Source organism: Bactrocera tryoni, chromosome 3 (genome assembly GCF_016617805.1).
Source record: "Bactrocera tryoni isolate S06 chromosome 3, CSIRO_BtryS06_freeze2, whole genome shotgun sequence".
Lineage (NCBI taxonomy): Eukaryota > Metazoa > Arthropoda > Insecta > Diptera > Tephritidae > Bactrocera > Bactrocera tryoni.
The window spans coordinates 39,935,300-39,957,571 of record NC_052501.1 but is presented as its reverse complement, the minus strand read 5'-3'; the positions used below and the strand labels follow the sequence as shown (position 1 = coordinate 39,957,571).

General features: G+C 36.6%; 2 protein-coding genes across 5 annotated transcripts in view; both read right to left on the bottom strand.

Moving 5' to 3' along the window:
• LOC120772153 (MAGUK p55 subfamily member 7) overlaps positions 1-17,306 on the bottom strand; it is a 35,482-nt gene extending 18,176 nt beyond the window's left edge. For all 4 annotated transcript variants that reach the window (XM_040100584.1, XM_040100586.1, XM_040100585.1 and 1 more), the window contains exon 1: positions 16,090-17,306. The gene's annotated coding sequence lies outside the window, so the exon portion shown is untranslated. The remainder of the gene's footprint in view (positions 1-16,089) is intronic.
• A 2,071-nt stretch (positions 17,307-19,377) lies between these two features.
• Positions 19,378-20,229, bottom strand: LOC120770166 (keratin, type I cytoskeletal 10-like). Its single transcript, XM_040097374.1, has one exon. It carries the CDS (start codon positions 20,227-20,229, stop codon positions 19,378-19,380), a length of 852 nt encoding a protein of 283 aa, XP_039953308.1.
• Positions 20,230-22,272: the final 2,043 nt, after the last annotated feature.

The following is a 22,272-nucleotide window of genomic DNA, read 5'->3' as shown; positions in this document are numbered from 1 at the left end:
CCTTTCTATTCAATGGTTTTTAGGTCAATTTCATGAATTTAAATACCATTTTGTATGAAGTGTCACGTTTTGGTAAATTGAATCATTAGAGCAGCTGGAAGGATGAATTGAGCTTTTGGCCATTTATTTTTTTGGAAGCTTCTAAAATTAAAATTGTTATAGTATACGCTAGGTCGGCATAACTGGTGTAGAGTCTTCTCTTTTCTATGATTTATTCTCAGCATTATAAATAATTCCAATATTAGCGGTTTTCAACAAATCCAGATAAATCTGCACTAGAATCGAGAGACGGTACACTTTTTGCAATTAATGCCATTTTTTGTAAATTTCATATTAACTTGTTTGCACTTGTCGTTTTCTGGAATCTTACACATATAATAATATTAACCTTTTGGAATTAGGTATTTGAAAATTTGCAGCAAAGTTGAATTCTAGAACGATATAATAATTTCATAATCAAAAAATACTATTATTACTATACAGAGGAATCGCTGAAGAACTTAACATATCTATTGGCTCGTGGTTACATTCGATTGTAACCAGTTATTTGGCTATGAGTCCGTTTGCCGCGAAGTTTGTGCCAAAATTGCTCACTTTCGACCACAAACATTGTTGATATTGCTCAGGAGAGGTTTGACTTAGTCCGCCAGACCCAGATCTGCTCCAGAGGATCAATAGAAGCTGCCGCATGTGCTAAGATCAGAAAAAGTGCTCCAAGATAGGTCAAATGTGAAGATGTAGGAGTGTCTTGCAGCATGAGTTTTTGCCAAGGGTCGTACGACAAGTAATAAATAGTACCTGCAAGTTATGCGCGATTTCGGCATAGTAATCCTTTAGCAGCGCCTGGATTTGTGGAAAAACAAAAATTACTGAACAAAATAACACATTAATGGTGCCTCAGACACCACTGCGCTGCAGCATAATACCTGCTAAAACAGACGGTGCTAGAAGAAAACATGGATGTTGCCCAATTAGGCGAACAATATTCTCAACGTTCAGAAAGCGCTAAGATTAAAGATATAAGGGGCAAGGCAGCAATATGGTCCTGAAAAGGACAAACTTTCACATCACGCTCCAAGGAAGCCATGGGCGAACATACAAGAAATATATTTTGTAGGCTGCTATGCTCGTCCTAGCGCAACGATTAGCAAATTTGAAGATTTTCCTCTAGAGACCAGAAACAAAATATAACGGGAGATTTTAAGGCATGGTCTACTGTTTATGGTTGTAGATGTATACCTACATCATCGCGGTCGCTTCATTCTGGAATTTTTGAGTCAAATAAACCTTACGATTTTAAACAATGGCACATAAAATACCTTTCAAAGGGAAATAAGGCTTCCATAATAGACCTAATGTTTGCTAACGACGCGCTTAGCATGCATACTAAGTGAAAGTCGTCAGATATGTACGCAAATAGCTACCGTATGGTAATAATTTCGAGTACAAACGAACATTTTGTACTCCAGGGAAGCACCTTAAGGAACAAAATGTCCACCAGAAAATAGAAATCCAAGCAATTAGAATTATAGTTGAACTTTCCTCACTCAAATCCACAAAAAAAAGGGAGACTTCGAGTTATGGAAGGAAATCTGTATGAAATTTGACTTCAGGAGTTCGAGTTATAGATGTTCAACTTGATATATATGTATATACATATATATATATGTATGTATATTAGAGTGATTCAAAAAAAAAAATTTTTTTTTCGTTTCGTACTCGGAAAAATAGGTTCCTAGACACCTCTCAGAAAGCCTCTCCAAACATGAGTTTTTATTTGTAACGGGAAGGTCCTCCAAAATACAGTTTTCAATTTTTTCTTATTATCAGATAGAAAAATTTATATCTCGCTTCCAACTACTTAAAAAAATATATTGTTCCTTAGATTTTGTAGGACATTGAATGCTCTACCAAAAAGGTCTATTATGATTTTTTCGTAAGTCCAAATGTTTAAAAGATATTAACAGTTAAACTTTGATTATTTTTGGAAAATTTTTTTATTTCTTATGAATTTTATAACTCAATGAAAAAAATCATTATGAAAAAGGTTTTTGGGGAGGCTTTCTTAGAGGTGTCTAGGAACCTATTTTTCAGAGTATCAAACGAAAATTTTTTTTTTTTTTGATCCACCTTAATATGCATTGATGTTTGACGATGAATATCTCGCAAACGCTTAACTTAATCGAAAAATCATATGAGACCATTTTTATAGAGCAGTAAATTTCCTACCAAACTATGAATTTCATCATTCTTAATAATTTTTTTTCATTGAGTTATAAAATTCAAAAGAAATAAAAAATTTTCCCAAAAATAATCAAAGTTTAACTGTTAATATCTTTTAAACATTTGGATTTACGAAAAAATCATAATAGACCTTTTTGGTAGAGCATTCAATTTCCTACAAAATCTAAGAAACAGGATATTTTTTCAAGTAGTTGGAAACGAGATATAAATTTTTCTATCTGATAATAAGAAAAAATAGAAAACTGTATGTAGGAGGACCTTCCCGTTACAATTAAAGCTCATGTTTGGAGAGGCTTTCTTAGAGGTGTCTAGGAACCTATTTTTCCGAGTACGAAACGAAAAAAAAACTTTTTTTTTTGAATCACTCTAATGTATATATATGTATATATAAAACTCATGCACTCATGCACTGACAGCTTTATTCGACAAAAGGCTTGTTAGAAAAACGAAAATCATTCTACATATGTTGTATATGAGAGTGGGGGGTAGTATCATCCCGATTTTATCTATTTTTGCCAATACTACATTCTTTAAACATGCCAACTACCAATACCATTACCAACTATATGGACCCCCGGATGTTGTATGTTTATTATATGGGGGTTAGGTCAAATTTTCACCCAAGCTTGTCCATTTTAGGCACACAAACACACTGTTATCAGCAAAACACGTTATCTCATTTTCATAGAGGTAACTCATATGTTGGATGATATACTATGTATGCGGTATAAAGTCACGTGGTATTTCGAAAATCGTTGCGTTAGGTGTATGGGGGCTAAGGGAAGTATTGACACGATTTATTTTCACAAAATATCATTTGCAGACTTCTTGAAATTCTTATAACTTAGATTGGTATGCAACGCACAGCAGGCGATTTGGTATTACTTTTTGTATTTAAAAGGGTTTAATTTGTATTTAAAAGGGTTTATATTCGTACGTACATTATTAGCGCAGAATTCTTTCTATTCATGTGGTTTTCCGAATTGATATGAATCATAAAATAGCTCCGTAACTCAAAGAGAAGCATAATTTATTCGTGTTTATTTTGCCACTTCAGATATCAAATTCAAACCGTTATTTTCTAAAATATGTACAGAAATGTGTACTTCACTTTGAAACTCCTTTGGAGCACTTGAATTCCTATGAAATATAATATCGCCAAATAAAAAGCAAACACTTAAACGTGTGAGTACCACCGCCAACAGCCAAAGAAGAGGAAGCGAAAGAAGAAGAAAATAAATTCTTATGCGCTTCTCTCTTTTAAAGTAAACAAAAGTGCAAAATAGTGTGGAAGCACCGCACCAACTCGCTGTGGTTCCCGTGTTTGTATGTGTGTGTGTGTATTTGTGGTTGCTCGCATTCATATGGCAACCAAGAATAAATAAATACTCAGCTCCGGCGAAATGTAGGCGAATATGTGGATACTTGTGGACAAAAAGAAAACTTACTTTTTGCTCCGCTTTGTTGTTTGTGTGCATTTAATGTCACACAAAGTCGCTGCTCTCATATTTCACATCCTCGCATATTGCCCCACTGAACGCCCTTTTAATAACGCACTTGTATTTACTATCATACAAAGTTGCGAAATTGCTACCAGACGGCCCCCGGCTGGATCCACCATACACGAGTACCACTATATGTGTGTGTGTGTGTGCGTTTGTGCCGTCGTGTTTTGCAAATTACGCGATTCCAGTGAATTTGGCCAATGTAGCATGAATGAAAATGTGTGAGCGCCAAAAAGGAGGTATTAAATTTCTTAACTGTGATTAAAAGCCTTACAGCTACTGTAAACAACAACAACAACACTTTCAATAAAGCGTTTGCAGACCGTGAAATATGAAAATTGCACGGGGGCTTCAGAGAACTTTTGAAAATTCATAGCTGGTGCGCATTAGGGTGAGTGCATTTTGTCTTTAAACGATAGATACTTGGAGAGCGATAGAGATAGAGGTAACGACAGCTTTGTCTCAATAATTCTTATAGTTTCACAATATGTTGCTTCAGACTATTATAGTTTTGTTCACCTAATTGTTGCATGTTATAGGATTCGGACTACTGCCACGCCCACAAAACGCCATTAATTGGAAGTTTTAAGTGCCATAACTAAACTCCGCTTTAACACAAATTCTTTTGGGTAAACGAATCGCACAAAAAATGAGGGTCTGTGATTTTAAAAATTTTGAAAAAGTGTTGCTTAGGTAAATCAACCAAAATTAAGTAGGACAATGTATTTTAACACCCCCACTGCATGACGATAATGGGTGCCATCGGATTGAGTCGAAGACATTCCAAGATGATACAAGGGGCTCTTTACATCAGAACTTGTTCGACCAATTTAAATCAAATTTGATAGGTACATTATCTTGATATTCATGTAGTACTACGTTCCGAAAAATGGCGAAATAGAAATAAGTATAACTACGCTTACTCTCTTCATAACACAATCCATAAATATTAAATTCCATGTGATTAATTCGCTTTAGAGTATACGAAAAATACATCGGGATAAAACTTTGCAGAAATAGTGTCATTCTGAACAACTTTGCCTAATAGACTACGGATCTAAACCCGGTCTCGAGCTGGCGATATTTAAGGCGAAGTTTTTAATGATCATAAAAAATTGTTCGTCATCATCGGAATCATTCAGATCTGACAACTTTATTATACGTTTCTTATACAACCGATTATTCAGAGTTTCTAAACGTCTCCTTAAAAATCGTTGGCTAGAAACCAGTTTTAGATCCTTAGTCTCTAAAGCAAGTTGGCTCCAAATGATCCATAGAACATTTCCCGCATTCGAGATTTGAGAAAAAAAATTGACCCGGTCTATTATTCAAACATTTTGCCGAAAATATTGGTTAATGTGTGAAATATATTATTGAAGGTTGGAACGAATCTTTTCCTTATAATAATATATGTACTCTTGTGCCAAAAATTAATAAAATTGGGTAAATACTACATCCCTAATACACATATTTCGAACGTCGGTTGACTTTTTAGCTTATTAACCTAACTTATATGCGATTTCTTGAACCAATTAAAACAGTTCCTCTATGTAATAACAGTGTGTCCGTATGCACCTTGTCTCCATAAACCCAATATAAAAATTTCAAACTTCTTTACACCATACATATCAGTCAGTTTATTATATATCTTAGCAACATTAAGAAAACGTATAATATTGGATATACGATAGTTTAGTGCAGAAAATGAGTAAGGTTGGTCAACAATTACTTCAATCACTAAAGAACTTCTCCTAGCTCAAATACACCCAATATAATGATTTCCATTTACTGATTGATCATACACCCAATGTATTTCATTTAGTTTCTTGAGTCGATCGATTTCAACCAAATTCGACATGACGCTATTTTAATATTTTTATTTCACAGTGTGAAAATGGGCGAAATCGAACTACAACTTCGCTTACTTCCCATATAACACAATTTCAAATTCCTTTGAAGTGCGTCATCTTTTGACCAAAAATTGTCCAAAACAAACCGGAACTTTTCAAGCCTCTAAGTACCAATATTCGACCCCCAGAATCCGTAGTTGACTTTTGACAAAAAATATTGGTCAATGTGTGAGATATATAATTGAAATTCCGAGAAAATTGTTTCCTTATAATAGTATGTCTGTATATCAAAAATGGGCTAAATCGGATCAATAATTACTTTAGGACCCATATACCTACCATAAGGATTTCCGAACTATCGTGTGACTTTATATCGCATATATCGGTCAATATGTTAGTTATCTTAATGAAATTGAAGGAGCGTATTTTAGTAGTATTTCAGTGTATCTTTACTCGTAAAAGGGATAAAATTGAGCGAAAACTTATATAACTACTATTATTCCAATTATCAGGATTTGCGAACTTTACTCCATCCATTCTATGATTGATGATTGTATGTGAGGTATCTTAATGAAAACCAGGGATGTTAATTGCAATTGCTTCAAATTAAGTTATCGAGTGTACCTGAGCAATTAATTAATACAATTAGCCCTTCCCTTTCTCTGCCCCAAACAAACTCCACTTAATGATTTCCGCCTTTCCACCTGTGTTAACACATTTCAGGTTGGTCAAAATGCGTGAAGGCTATACCTTGGTCTAAACATCATACCTTTATTATTTATTTATTTATTATTAATTGCTATCCTTTTGTTGACTTTTTCCAAATCAACTCAATCTGTTCGATTTCGCCTCTTTGATGGAATTATTACCGCATATGCATCTTGAAGATGGTTTTAGTGGGCGATTATACTGTATGTGGTGTAAATATTAATATTCCAATACATTAATATATCACCTTTCTTAAGATTATAACATTAAATTTACTGTCGTTTTAAAATCTGTCAATGGAAAATACTAGATGGATGGAGTCATGTGTAGAAGCTCACGCAAGTGCGGAAATTTGGCTGAGTGCCATTCACTTGGGAGTGGCCAGAAACTATTTTTTACATATGGCTCAAGCAGCTCACGTCTTTCGTTCTTATACCAAGTATCCTCTGGGTAGCCAAAGAACAAACATCCGTTTGAAGGCGAGCTATTGAAATATTGGAATTGAAATGTGCTCTGCCCAATCCATAAAAGGGGAGTCCCTACAATTTGCGTCAACTACCGTGGGATCAGCCTCCTCGATAAAGCATATAGGTTCTATCAAGCGTACTGTGTGAAAGGTTGAAGTCCACCGTCAACAAACTGATTGGACCAGACCAAACTAGATATTCACCATGCGTCGATTTCAATGCTGTCTTAGACAGCACGAAAAGGAGCTGATTTTATGTTGCGATGTCTGAATTTGGTATCCCCGCAAAACTAAAATGCCTGTGTAATTCGACATTGAGCAACACCAAAAGCTCCGTCAGATCGGAAAGGACTTCTCCGAACCGTTCGATACCAAACGAGGTTTCTAACAAGGCGACTGCTTTTCGTCTGACTTTTTCCATCTGTACGAGATAAACGACGAAATTGACATAGTTCAGCGAATTAAGAGACGGATCTTGCGCTGGCTAGGTCACGTCGTACGAAAGGACGAAAACACTCCAGCTCTGAAAGTAGAAGAAGAGGAAGATCTCCACTCCGTTGGAAAGAACAGGCCTCGTTTAGAATTTCCAATTGGCGCCACTTTGCGAAAAGAAGACACGACTGGCGCGCTGTTGTTAACTCGGCTATAATCGCGTATGCGATGTCTACGCCAATGAAGAAGAAGAAAAATGATTTGACATTTAAAGAATAACGGTTTTAGACAGACTTTCACGTTTATTTGAGTATGTGAAAGCTTTGTGCAAGGTGGCTGTCTCAAGAATATCGATATTGTACCATAAATTAATGAAGTTTAAACAATGACGCCAAGGTAATGCTCTGTATTTGCCGAAATCGGAACCATATGTATGTATATTATGAGCTTCTAAAACCGGATGAAAATATTAATAGGGAATTTAATTGAATGAATTGGATTTAGTTGTTTAAAGCTTAAGGTCAATGGAGGTCCATGAATCTAAAAATCCGATAAACCACGCTAATTAAAGACTCAGTACACAAAGAAAAATGGGTGACTATCGGCACCAACTTGACGAAAAAAGATTATTAAGTAGCAACTACATAAGCGCGCGCTCGAGTGACGCCAGGCAGGTTCAGCTTTTCGAAGTCGCCCACTCGCGGCTTGCGTGCAGATATTATTCGTGCATATTTGCCACTCCCGCTGGCGTCGCATGCAACGTGTGCTTTGTTGTTATTTATTATTGTTTGTTCTTGTTATTCTGCTGCTGCTAGATGAGGGTGCGTTGATAACTGACATTGAACTCACACAAACACATACACACAGTTGTACGTGCGTGCTTATGCACCCACACATAAACATACATGTATATGAGTGTGTGTGTTTGTTTCTATGTTAGTTTAATAAAATAGAGCGAAAAGAGATAAAAGCGAAAGAAAACGAAGAAAGCACATTGCCGGAATAAGCAGCGGTGGAAAAGGACGTCTCAAGACCTTGAACTAGTTAAATTAATGTTACTAATGGAATGACGTTACACACTTCTCAACGCATGCACACACATCCACACACATACATATAAATGTGTGAAATGCACTTGCAAATTGTATAAGCACATGTGTAAGTACGCATAGCGTGAGCAAATGCCCGAGTTGCTTGCACATCAATTTAATGGCGGTGACAGTCAGTCGACTACCAATGCATTTAACACTAATACTCGCACACACACACATACACAAGCAAACATATGCCAACCAGTTCTCTATTCTAGTATTTACATAAGTAAATTTCAAACGACCGTGCCGCAATATCAAGTGGTTGCCATCAATCTAACAGACACCTCAAGAATTAAGTTGCCGTAAACAGAGAATTGCAGCAGCACACACACATATGCATGTACGCATGGTAATGGTGCTAACGCAGTTGGTAGCCAAGCCGTACTGCCCAGAACTCAATGGCAGCATTATTCAGTGTTTGCATTTCAGCTTGGAGTATTTTCACTTCATCAGCATTAGCACCTAGAAGCAACCGATTTTCTTTTTTAACTGGCTAAGCTCTTAACTTGTGCCTATTTATCATTTGACTTCAGAATTCGTGAATGTTTTGGGGAGATCAACCTAAAGTTGCTTGGTCTGACAAATACAACTAAATTTTTGTACTCTGAATAGGTTATATTAAGTAGCTGCCGAAGTTTATGACAACTAGCAGGAAACGCCGAGGATTTCATATTAACGGGTGATCCAAGTAGAGGTACTTTTTTCAATAGTCAAATACTTGGCTTTTCGTATAGAACGACTTATGCCTGAATAACGTTTACAAACCATTCAACTTTATTAACAAAACTTTCTGTACAGAATGCGTTTGGCGGGCTTCACTTAACTTATGGTCAATATAATTGGACTACTGAGCATACTATTCGCAACATCATCACACATCTTGAGAACAAGCATTCATTATTGGATAATATTCGATCGAATAGACCACGTCCAGCATGCAGTGAAGCTGCCGTAGCTGAGAGAGTACGCGAAGATCATGGGGATTCGATTCGGCGCCGTTCGCAGCAACTCAGACTGACTTATGGAATGACTTCTCACACTTTTCGTCGAGAGCTTAAATTAAAAGCGTACACAATACAGCATATGCAAGAGCTGAGGCCACTCGACCTTCCTAAGGCTCTTAAAAGGTTGCAAGAAGAACCGACGTTTTCAAGCTCAATTTCATTCAGTGATGAGGCCCATTTCTGGCTCAATGGGTATGCAAATAAGCAAAATTTTCACATTTGGGACGAAGACCAACCTGAAGATATTCAAGAGCTGGCATTTCATCCATAAAAAACAACGGTTTTGTGTGGTTTGTGGGCCGGTGGAATCATCGGTCCATATTTCTTCAAAAATGATGCCGGCATGGAAGTAATCGTCTATGGTGAGCGTTATCGCTCCATGATAACCGGCTAGCCTGAAATTGAAGCTCGTGATCTCGGCGACATTTGACATCAACAAAACTGCGCCACTTCCTACGCATCGCATCAATTAATGGATTGAGAGAACACTGCGGTGAGCATATAATTTCATGTTTTGGGCCGGTCGATTGGCCGCTAAGATCGTGAGGTATCACACCGTTAAGCTTTTACCAGTGGGGATATATAAAATCTAAAGTCTATCTCACTTCGATTCAGGCCTTGGAGTAAAACAACACCCGTGTCATTCGCCAGTTAGCAGATGAAATGATTGAACGAGTCGTCAAAAATTGGACTCATAGGATGGATCATCTCAAACGTAGTTGCGGCCAGCATTAGAAAGATATAATCTTCAAAAAATAAATACCAAAAATGTTCTTCCGAATCATAATAAGCATTCCCCATTAAATTTGAAGATACTGTGTTTTTTCTTTAAAAAAAAAAGTAGGATCCTCGAAATGAATGACCCTTTATATATATATAGTATAAAGCAGTTTTGAACTTTTGTATCCTAAACAGGGTCAATTAAGTTACTACCGAAGTTTGTAACAAGTAGCAGGAAGCGTCAGAAACTCAATAATATATGTATAATTTGTATGTATGTATGTATGTATATAAGTAATCAGCGTGAGGAGCTAAGTTGATTTAGTCATAACCGTTTGCCAGTATATACGCGAAATAGTCCCAGAGTTTTGAGATACCAGTCCGAAATATGCACAAGTCTTCTTTTTGCCAAGAAGCTGCTCATTTGTCAGAACCGGCGATATCGATCTGATCAAAATCAAGTTAAGGGCTTTAAAAACATCCAACTTTTTTGCAAATTTCTTAGAAGCATTCTCTGAAAATATGAATAAAGAGGTCTGTCGGTATCCTATTTAGGAATTTGAGTTAAAAAAATTTTCATCACGTACAGTTATTTTTGTCATTTTAGTAGAGGGGGTTAGTTTAAACACTACACACCTTGACTGAAACACAAAAAAATCTTACGTGTTAGAAAATTTGTACTACGATTTTGGATTAGCAACCCAAAATTAGCAAGAGCAAGGAACAGCCTCTAACTTCACAGTCGCAAAATAACTGTAAACTAGTGTAATTAGCAAAATATTGTCAGGTGCTCTGAAACGTTCGTGCAAAACTTCAAAATCGTTCTTCTCAAAGCTATGTTTTTTAAACAGGTGACTAATGCAGTTTGAAAACCGCTCGGTAGATTTCAATTGAAATTGTTTTTAGATGAATCTCCAAGGATTAATGATGGCCATCACAAGAAGGTTTGTTTGGAACTAAATCAACAAAAACAGCCATTACTTTTTAAATTATTAATAATTTTTCAAGTATGTGATAAAATGATGGTGTTGTTTTTACTTTTTAAAACAAACAAATTTAGAGACGAAAGAAATATATTCAAAACTAATTTTTTCATATATCAAAAGTTATTCTTTCAAGCCAACATTCTTTTGATTTATAGTACAATCGTTGAAATTGTTGAATATGTACCATATTCTTTAAGGGGAACATTGTGAAACTACTATGACTAAAATACACTAACCGCATTTTTTTCTCTCTGAACCACCCCGTGCTACTGAGGACGATCTTTAATACAAAAAAGATTAATGGAAATTTCGAGACATTGTCAAGCTATTTATATAACATGTTTGTTGATTAAATATCTACAGTAGCCAGAAGCATATACATTTCCTCTTTAACGTAGTCTAATTGTAGGGTCATTCCCGCTTTGGGTGTTGCATCTGAGTCACATTTTAGAGAAATATCACAGTTCGAGAAATTGGGCCATCTGTTCCATTGTCATGATTGCTCAATCTATGATTTAGTGCAAGACCTACTTTACAAAAGGCGTTGCCATCCAAATATTCATGAACGGAATGTCCAACAGGCTTTTCTGTTATCTTTAGAATATCAACTATTCCATAAATTAATTTTTGAGATGATTACTTTGTGATTTTTATTTGCTTCTTTTCTTTCACGGGTCTACTGTAGGTATTCATCGTTTTCGATGTGATTGTTTCACCTAGCTTAGAGACGAATAACAACCAACAGCTTTTTGTCATAATGTCATGCTTTTGTGAAACACCAAATTCCATTTCATAAATTTTTTTATTTCAAAAAACTCACTATGCTATATCTCACGAATCAAAGTTCGACTCCTATGAGTACAAAACTTTTCAAGATTAATTCTAACATTCAAACGTCTGAATATTCGTATCTAAGGACCACCTTATAGAAAGTAGGCACATTTTTCAGTCTGTCTAATAGGGAGTAAGTATCACAAAGGAGCAAGCTTTGGAAAAAATATCCGTAGGTAGTTCTTGAACTTTTCCCCTGTCTTCTTTTTTAATATAATCTTTAAAATCCTACAAGTTTAAGAAGCCTTCGTTTGGCTTCCCATTAAGCCAATTTTCGGTAAATCTCTGGTTAATTACCCAAGGGCACTGTTAAGATTTCTGAACAGTTCCTAAAGGCTAGAATTGTAAATAAGATATTTTTGTAAATCTGTATAGAACCAGATATCATATTACAAATATTTATGTGCTTTACCGCTAGCACATACAAATACAGTCTTAAACACAAATATGTAATTATCACTGTAATAAATTTCATTGCGGGTATATTGATTAGAGACTGTAGTATTTAATGTATGCAATGTAAAGGATCGCAAATGATCCTAAAATAATAATAGATAAGAAATAGTTGTGTATGCCGTAGGGAACACCTATGTTTAAGATATGTGTACATACTGTCGGTATGTACATTAGATTAGTATTAAGATATGTGTATGTACTCTGCATGTGGTGCATACAATAATTAGGATAAGAAAACCTATAAATAAAGACGCTCTGGGCAGCCAGAGCTGAGTACTATTTTATACGTGAAGTTAATCGGTCGTTCTTATTTAACAGGAGCTACTCGAAATTTCTGTTAACGTTTTTATGAGTTACTTAAGGCCGAATTGATAAATCTATCCGAAATTTTATACACGAGGCAGATTGTTTTTCCCTTTTTAACGCTTAGGACTTGTATTAGTTTCCACGTTAATTATTTTAATGTAGTAAGGTTCGGTAGTTGTGACTATCTTTTTATCTTAGAAGCTTATTCTTGCACGAATTTTGCGACTGTTGAATATGATATTTCGATGGCTAACATATAATTGTATCGATAGACTTTTCCTGTAAATATTAGTTGCTAATTCAAATAATTAAATCGCTTGTATCGGCATGGTGTCAAAAAACAGACGGAAACTTTGAAATTTTATACATAGAATTTTTTAGTATTTTAACTCGATAGTAGGAAATCCGTATTTTCCAAAATTGAAGTCTCCCCACCTGCAAGTTGCCTAAGTTCTAAAATTCAAGTTATTGAAACCAAAAATTGTATATTTTCTTACTTTTAAGTCATAAGGTGATGAAAATACACCCCCCTTACTACGGTGGAAAGTTCTCTTAATGTGCTTACCCAAGAAAACTTTTCTTTTATCCTTCTTATATTTTATAGACATACCTAACATATCCATATGTAAGTCTGTACGAATATATATATATATATAAACAATGATGCTTTCATATTTTTGAATTATTAACAAATAATACTTCAGTCATTCCTTTACGGTGGTGTTGCATTGTTTTCGTTTTGTTATTCACTCTAGAACAATAGGAGTGCATTTGCACTTGCTCGTGTTGGCCGATGACGTGATATAACTCAATGTGAGATTGCATGCGTCAGCAAAGGAATTTCGAAGGCAGGAAGGAAGAAACGAAGATAGGAAAGTGAAATGCTTGGAAGGATGTACACATGTCAAGTGAGTTTTGTCAATTTCATACTTTGTTTCGAAGAGCGAAGCATGCCCATATAACATATAAATTTGTTAACTATTTATGGAAATGAATATTTGTCAAACCTTGTGTTACAATGGAAAAATATCGAGAGGTATAATATTTGTACAGGATAATTTCTTCTGTAATGTGATAGTTGTTATAATATAACTAACTTTGCCTTATAGTTCTAACCTTAACTACAATACTGTCGAAAATTCACGACTTTTAAGCTAATCGTTCTCAAGTTATTGGTCTCAAAGTGACGCAAACTCTTAATAAAAAACTCTGCCCAAATATGATCCAGTATATTCAAGGGACAAGTATTGCTTGGCTGAACACTGTCATAATTGCACTAGAACAAAGTATTTTCCTCTTTGGGAAAATGAACAATAGGTTGTAATGCCAAAAACGGAAACGTGTTTACATCACTACACTACTAAGTTAAATCAGAAGTCAGTTGAATTGTCATTGCTTGGTGAGAACCATCAAAGTAAATATAAAAATCGCCTGGCAGGGTTTTCGCCAGTATTCATATAAGATTATATTCATCGAATATCGGGAATATAGCAACAATCAATTGATAACAGTTCTCTGCACTAGTTGAGATCAAAGTTAAGCCAAATTTTTGGGCCAAGCTATTTTCTCTCCAATTGGTAGTACAGTGTGTTATGGCGAAAGCGTATACAAGTATTGCTTAAAGTTCTGGTTAGTTTGGTTTTTCGGAAGAGTGGAAATCACGCAAACATTACAGATAATGCTTTGTTTAAAGCAATTAAAATATGAGATTTCACATCTTCGTAGGATTCAACCAAATTGTGTTTTCGGATATATAGCTATATTCGTGAAATTTACCAAGACATGAGAGACTTGATTATTGTTTCATTGCCTTAATATTGCGAACTTGGAAAGCTACTGTTCTTATGCGTCAGAGTATGTAATTTTCATTCATTTGAGAGTAAAAACTGACAATTTTTCTCTCAAATATGTCAAACTTTGTGTTTGAAAAAGTGTTTTTGCGCGTAATTCTTCTTCATTACTAAAATATGAAGAAAATGTCAGCCGAAAGTCATTTTGCGTAAGTTTTTGGCGAACATGCTCTATTTCAGTGAACGTGCCAAAGTTAAAGATTTTAGTTTTAAAAGTGGTGATTTTGGCGAAGAACGTTTTGGGCGGCCAAAAGAGTTTGAAGATGAGCAGATAGAAGCATTATAATATTGTTGCCAAATACAAGCAGAGTTCTCAGAATTCTTGGGAGTTACTTAAGCAGTAATTTCCAAACGTTTAAAAAAGTTGTACAGATTCGAAAGTAAGGAAATTAGTTGCCATATGATATAAAGCGAAGATATGAAGCGAAGATACGATTTTGCATGTCAGAAGTGCTACTTGAATGCTACAAAAAGTAGTCGTTTTTGCATCAGATTGTGACTGGTGATGACTGGTCAACCAGCCTAACCAACAGCAAAGACGAATGCCCATGAGACCATGACGCCGAATGAAATCATTAGTAGAAAACGCTACCGAGAAGAACTCATCAAATTCGGGCGAACGATTGCCGTAAAGCACCTGGAATGTGCGATTAGACACGAGACAATAATTTTCGAACATTGCAATGCTGGTTGAAACCAGCGGCTTGCAAGTTTTTTTCCCCTGGCTTATAACCCAGACCTTAACGCTTCTGAATTCCACTTGTTCCAGTCGATGGCTGCATTTGCATGGGTTCTGACCTGTCGATATAAAGTTCAAACTAGAACAGGTTATCAAAAGTTGGTTTGATCCATTCTTGGGCGCCAAGCCGACGCTGTTCTTTGGCATGGAATCCACAAGTATGAGAAAATGTTATAACTTCAGATGGAACGTCACTGTATACCTCTGATCGTAGTATATCGGAATGTTAGTTATCTTAGAAAAAAATCAGAGGAGTATTTGGAGTAATAACATAGATCCTCAAAATTGATGACGATTGGTTAACATCTTCCTTTAACTCCAACAAAATGAACATAGATATACTGTTTTTAATGACATAACTTGGTTTAAGTTTAAGGTACTTAGATGAGATATCAGAAGAAATTATATTTGCTCTGAGTTAAGTTATAAATGTTTTTCTTTAAGTCAAATATGTATATAAATTTGTTTCGGAAGTCTACTCCCAATATCGGCAACTATTTTACTTGCTGCAAATGGCAAAAATATTAATACTCAAATGAGCACGAAGTAATCTTTTATCTTTTCGTAGTATTCTCATTACCTTCAGAATAATATTCGCAATTTACCTAGTTTAAAGATAAAAACCGCAAGCATTGGCTATCCAGAAATGCTTTCAATTTAAGTAGCTTTGGGGCCAGGAATCAGCTACTTTCACTAAAAACCCATAAATAAGTAATTTACTCAAACATATGTCTTCGGAAATTCGAGCAGCAGTCAGCCAGCTGAGAATATGATGCCATTATCGAATTTTAGCCAAGCGCCTTAAGTTTTCCGTTTGATAAATCTAAATGACTTAGAGAGAAATATGTGCGAAAATGGCCCATAAAGAAGTTGTTGACTTCATTGTCGTGTTGCTTACCTCAGCAGGAGTAATGCAGAAGGGGGTCTCTTCGTGCGGCTGCGATAGTTGACTTCGCCTCTTTCTTACTTTTTTCTACGGCACTACAAATCACACACAATTCATTGCACACGGAATTAAAATTTCATGAAACACACACGGCTGAGATTTATGAAGCAACACATATACATACATATGTATATGTTTGTATGTATGTACTATTTATGCACTCGTCTGTATGTATGTGGGTATATGCGCCCTTTGCCGATTGTGTGTAAGTTTGTTCGCCTGTGGCACATAAATCTGCAATTACAAGGTTTCCGTGTGTTGTCGAGCCAAAGATTTTATTTTGCTTTGCCGATCTTACAAACAACAATTCACAACAACAAACTTTTAATATACCGACTGGTATTTGTTCTTTCTTGCACAATTTGGGTATTATGTTTGTACATGTGTATGGGCGTCCGTCGCTACACCCCTCTGCCGAATTGCACAACCGTCACTTTGGTTTTTTGGCCACCTTGCTCGCTCGCTTGCTTTCTTGCACAGCCACCACCGAAGGCGCAGGCGAAGACAGCGGTGAAATTATGAAATTTCTGCCTTTGATTTCACTAAAGTGCTGTCAAGTATATAACGGTACATACTTATGTATTTTATCCACACACTTCGTAGTATTCTGTGCACAATTGCAATGCGAACGTTGCGTACGCTATTTATTTACTCTCGTGCGAGATCTCAATTCACAGCACTACTTCACTTGTTTCGACTGCGACTACGTCGAGCGAAATATTTTTAACAACAAGGAATTTTTTTGGCCAGCTATTTTTAGCTGTAGACGTGTTTTTTGCGCGTTGCTCGTCTAAACGGAGCTGGCTGAAGGGAGGTCTGCGTATGAATCGAGCGTAGCAACGACCTCAGCACTGAAATGCCACACTGCGGAGGACACTTTCACCAGCTCGGAAAAGCTTTCAATAGAAATTTCATTTTCCAAATCACCACATTATCTTTAAATTTTGCTATGCACAAATTTCCACATGCCTTGTTGGCGAGCTCCCTATGAAATAATGCAGGAAAATTCTTTGTATCACTCTTTTTTCTTTTGATTTTGGTTTCTGCTTTACGTCCAACGCTTTAGCCCACACAACCGTGCCACATTACCCGTCCGTCTCAAAAGCGAATCATTTCTGAATTGTATTTTAATTTCCGTGCATCGAGTGGAGAACATGCAGCTGAGCTGACGTTTGTTGTGCGACGGTGCTCCGACGAGTGAATTGTGCTCTTTTTGCGCTCTGTTTCTGATTGGAAATGTCAAATGGTGACATTTCCTGCAACTGACAATGTCAGACAGCTTTGTTTGGGGTAGAAATGCGCATGTCTTCGGCTATAACGGTAGTCTAGTGGAAGAGGGATGCATAGCTGTTGCAAACACAGGGTGGTTTTTGTCGTTATTTTAATGAATTCACTTAAACGACAACTAATGAAACGTGTGCTTAACCCTAAAGGCGAGCCATTTCCTGTTGAATTATTTTCAAACAATAATTAATGTTATGTAATAAAGGTAGTAAAGTTATATGCGTTGTAAATATGTAAGCAATCGATAATAAAAGCAAAATTCATCGAAGGGTAGGTATCATCTGTGATTATTTGCCATAAAGGCGTTTTTTGCGTTTTAGTAAATCAACAGATTTTAAGGAAGACAATTTAAATATAGATTTTAATTATAACGGGAAGGTACTCCGCCATACATTTTATTTAAAAAACGTGTAAATTTTCAGCACTACAAAAAAGCGAAAATTTCAGCCAATCTTTGAGATAAACTGTGTCAAAAAAGTAAGTTGAATTAATTATCAATATTTATTTTGTCGCCTATAAAGTAATCCTCGTCAAATGTAATATAGTTAAGCCAATGATTTTTCCAATCCTCGTGACACTTTTCATAAGCACTTTTTGGGATGGCCTTCAGCATCTTCAAACGAATTTTGTGTTATCTCTTCGATCGACTGTAAACAGGTTCCACAGACCGGAAATTTCAGTTTGAGGAACAAGCAAAAATCCCACGGAGCCAAAGCTGGTGAGTCCGGTGGTTGATCGATGATATTCATTGCGTTATTGGCTTTAAATTAGGTCACAATCGTGGTTCGATGCGATGGTGCATTATCATCGTGTAAAATCCATAAATTGTTCTTCCACAATTCCGGCCGTTCGCATGTCAAACTCATAAACCCATGAATGTGCCAAAATACATGTTTTTGAATTATCATTTGCTCGGGTGATTTAATTACAAATTCCGGGTGCCATTCTAATAAAATTAGTTTAATCCTAATGAGAATATTTCAATCATATTTTTTTTTATTTTTATGCCGACGAAGATCAATATTGCTTATAGTTCTCATATATTTAATATAATTATTTCCAGTTTTCCAGTTGACCTTTATTAGTTTATTTAGGTCAAAATGTGCGATATTTTAACCACATAAGTTAATTATAAACTCCAACCCTTAATATTACGGCATCTCCGCCACGGGTTAATTTATCCTCAGTTTGGAGATCGACACTTATTTATATCCAGACTTTTGGAGATAAAAATATTCGAGCCAAGCATGAAATCGGTTGCCCTATATGCTGAGAGACGGGGAACATTATAGCAAGTGTTGCAGAAATCTTTTTTTAAACAATATCCTCCAAATAATATCCGTATATTTCATATATATATTCTAGTATTATTAGCAATGCTAACCTCTGGACCGCAACCAAGCAACTGCGCGTATACCATATGTAGATTCCGACGCCGTAAATGGAAATGGACCTGTAATACTTTGCGAAAATCTCAAAACGGCATTGTCAGAACAGCATCTCCAGGAGGTCGAAGAAACGGGAGACCAGCCACGACATAGATGCGTGAAGTCGAAGTAGGAACGTAGAAAATCGGTCATTAGTGGGAAGAATTTAATTTCTATCGATAAATAAATGTGATTGTAATTTGTTTGTTGAGACCCTATCTTCCATCCAGGCACTATGGGGAAAAATATACATATATAAATATATAAAAAGAAAATTTTTCATCGATCGTAGCTAATTATCACAATTTCTCTAATTTAACACACTTCTTATAACAAAAACATTACGATGTAGCGCTTTATCAGTAAGAACCATTCTGTAAAAACCCAGCCTCGCTAGCCTTCATGAAATAAGAATTCATCCAACGAGAAAGTTTTATGTTAAATATATTTTTATGCTTACGTACAAACTCTCTTAAAAAATATGTACTTAGTCACAAGTAATTTAAAATTAGTGATCGGTTTCTCTATATTAGCCTAGGAAACCGCCAGCGACACCACCAGCACCAGCGAAACCACCGCCTGAACTCTCTGCATAGCGCGCTTTGTAATGACCACCTCCGAAACCGCCGCCGATGCCCTTGAAACCACCCAAACCGCCGAGACCACCAACACCTCCAACGCCACCAAAACCTCCTAGGCCACCGCCAAAGCCTCGCGAGCGAATATGTATGCTGGTGCGGTAGCGCTTGAAACCACCGCCAAAGCCAGCACCAGCGCCTGCTAAACCACCGATACCAGCACCCGCCAAGCCACCGCCTAGTGCCGCAATGCCGGCACCACCCAAACTACGACCTTCAACACCCAGTGCCGGCTGTTGTACTGCGACCGGCTGTTGCACCACGATCGGCTGCTGCACGCTAGATATTACAGGCACTTGCTGTACGCTTTGTAGACTAGATATCACTGGAACTTGCTGAACCTGTTGCAATTGAGAATATACTGGAATTTGTTGCACTGATTGTAATGCGCTGAGGTCGCCACCGTAATTGGTAAACCCATTCAGGGCATTCGTGTAAGCGTCGGCGTTGCTGTATACTGCATTGTTGGCGCTAAGTCCACTGAGACTGTCATCCAGACCACTTGCTGCATGACTATAACTGGTACTGGGTCCACTGAAATCACTCGTTAAGCCACTGAGATCTGTCGAAAGGCCAACTAGGTCATTACTATAGTCACCATCAACGCCGAGAGAGCGCGTTTGTCTGTAGTCGGGTACACCGTAACTCGTGGCTGGCGGCGTCAGTTGCGCCTCTTCAGCATAAGCAGTAGATGTTGTGAGAGCTAACAAGCAAGCTAGCAACACTCTTGGCTGGAACCACATACTTGCAGTGTATTCTGAAAACTTAAATCGTTGTCGTATAAGATTTTCAGATTGTATTGTCAAGTCAAGTTTATCTTGCGATTGCCTGTGCTAATATAAAATCTTTTCGTAACCCCATATGTCTTATATAGTTTCACACGCTTTAAGCTTAGTAAATACTAAGTTTCGAAATTTGTTTTTGACATTTGCCGACGTGGCAAAGTAATTACACTTCACATCAACAAATTCAAGTTCAACAGATTTGCGCTCTCAAAAAGGGAAAAGTAAATACGCGTGTGCTCACCTCGGTAGTTTCCCAAGTCTTATTTACTCTTGTTTATGAAGAGTCATGTTTGATAGTCGTTATTGATCATTTCAATTATGTAGCCACGAAAAAACTTAGTTTACTCAGTTATTGCATAATCTCTGGCAGAGTACCTTGGAAGGTAATGAAAGATCAGTGGCAAGCTATTGATGACGTTTATGCCACGATGTGCTGTTGCTTGTCGTCATAGCTTAGCAGACCAAGAAACTGTTTGTACGTGATATTTTGGAGTAAGCTAGAGCTCACCGCATGTTAATGACCTTACCTCGTCTGTTTGTTTACATATCTGTCGCGGAGGTGCTAAATAACTACTGGCCCGGAATCAGAAAGTATTGAAGAATTGTTTACCAGTATAGGAGTCAATATTTTACTTGAATTTACTAGACAAAATATCATGAAAGGCATACAAAATATTGGATACTGTCAAAGAGTTTATATTTTGCTCCTTTGGTGCTTTGCTGAAGTCAAAGAGATCATTTAGAAATTTTATAAATACGAATTTCAATCCACAGTTTTAAGATCAGGAGTTATTTTTTGGAACTCTAATATTTTGAATATATTCTATATTTGAATGTAAAGTAGGAGGACGTTACCCATATTATAGTCTTTTCGATCTTCTTATCCCTGCTTTGTAGCCTATATTTTAAATCTCCAATATGGGCAAGATGCAATAAAACAAGAAACTTCCAATAAAACGTTTGATAACGCATTTTTTGTAATTTAGCACTTCTTTTTGAGCTAATTAATTAGACTATTTTCTCGCTTGAAGCTCGATGAGTCACTTTTTCTAATACTGGTTACCGGATCGGATCCAAATAATACGATAAGAGGATTAATTTTTGCTTTCGTTAGTGGTCTACGCTAGCACTTGTCAGCAAATTCAATATTAAATTTGAAGTTATGCTATTCGGTTCAGAAAAAGTTCAACAGCTTATTAAGATAACTCATAGCAAAAACATTTTATTATCTCATAATAAAATAAATATCCGATAACTGTTTTCTCAATATATCTGAGCTAGAAGGTATTTACTTATCACTTAGTCAGTATGAATTCAGATTCAAATAGTGGTCTCATCACGAAAATTTTGTTGGGTAAAGTACCAATTACTTACTAAAAGATGTAAACACGAACAGCGTACAGTAGAATCGATCAGTCAAAATGTTAACGGCGTCACATTTCACGATTGAGGCGCCAATTGACTGGGCCATTTCGTGAGATAACACGCTCACCAAACTTAGTTCGATTACCATTGAGCGGTAGCGATTCCCATTCATAGTAACGTGCCAGTCGTGGTTATCACGGAAGAAGTACGGCCCAATGAGGCCGGGCTCTTAAACCGCACCAACCCGACTTTTTTCGGGATCAATGGTGACTCATGGAGTACGTGTGGATTGCTGCCTGATCAGTAAAGCATATTTTGCTTATTGACAGAGCCATTCAGCCAGAAATGAGCTTCATCGCCGAAGATGATTTTGCGATGGAAATCCCTATCATTTTCACGTTGTTGATCAGCCCAATTCACCTGATCTTGTAAAGATGTAGACCACGATCTTTTCGCAAATTTCGCCACAACGACGTTACAGAGATGCCCAACGACTGAGAACGATGTGGGAGAGACTGATTTGGCTCCTCCTCAATTGATGCGCTAGCGGCAGCAATATTCTCGACAAAACAGGCACTTCTTCTTTTTGAAGAACAATGTCAAAAGAGCGGGGAAAAATACGGCATCGTTTGCTGC

Bases quoted from the DNA above. Each gene is read 5' to 3' on its own strand.
- LOC120770166 (XM_040097374.1), bottom strand. From the start codon at position 20,229: ATGTGGTTCCAGCCAAGAGTGTTGCTAGCTTGCTTGTTAGCTCTCACA.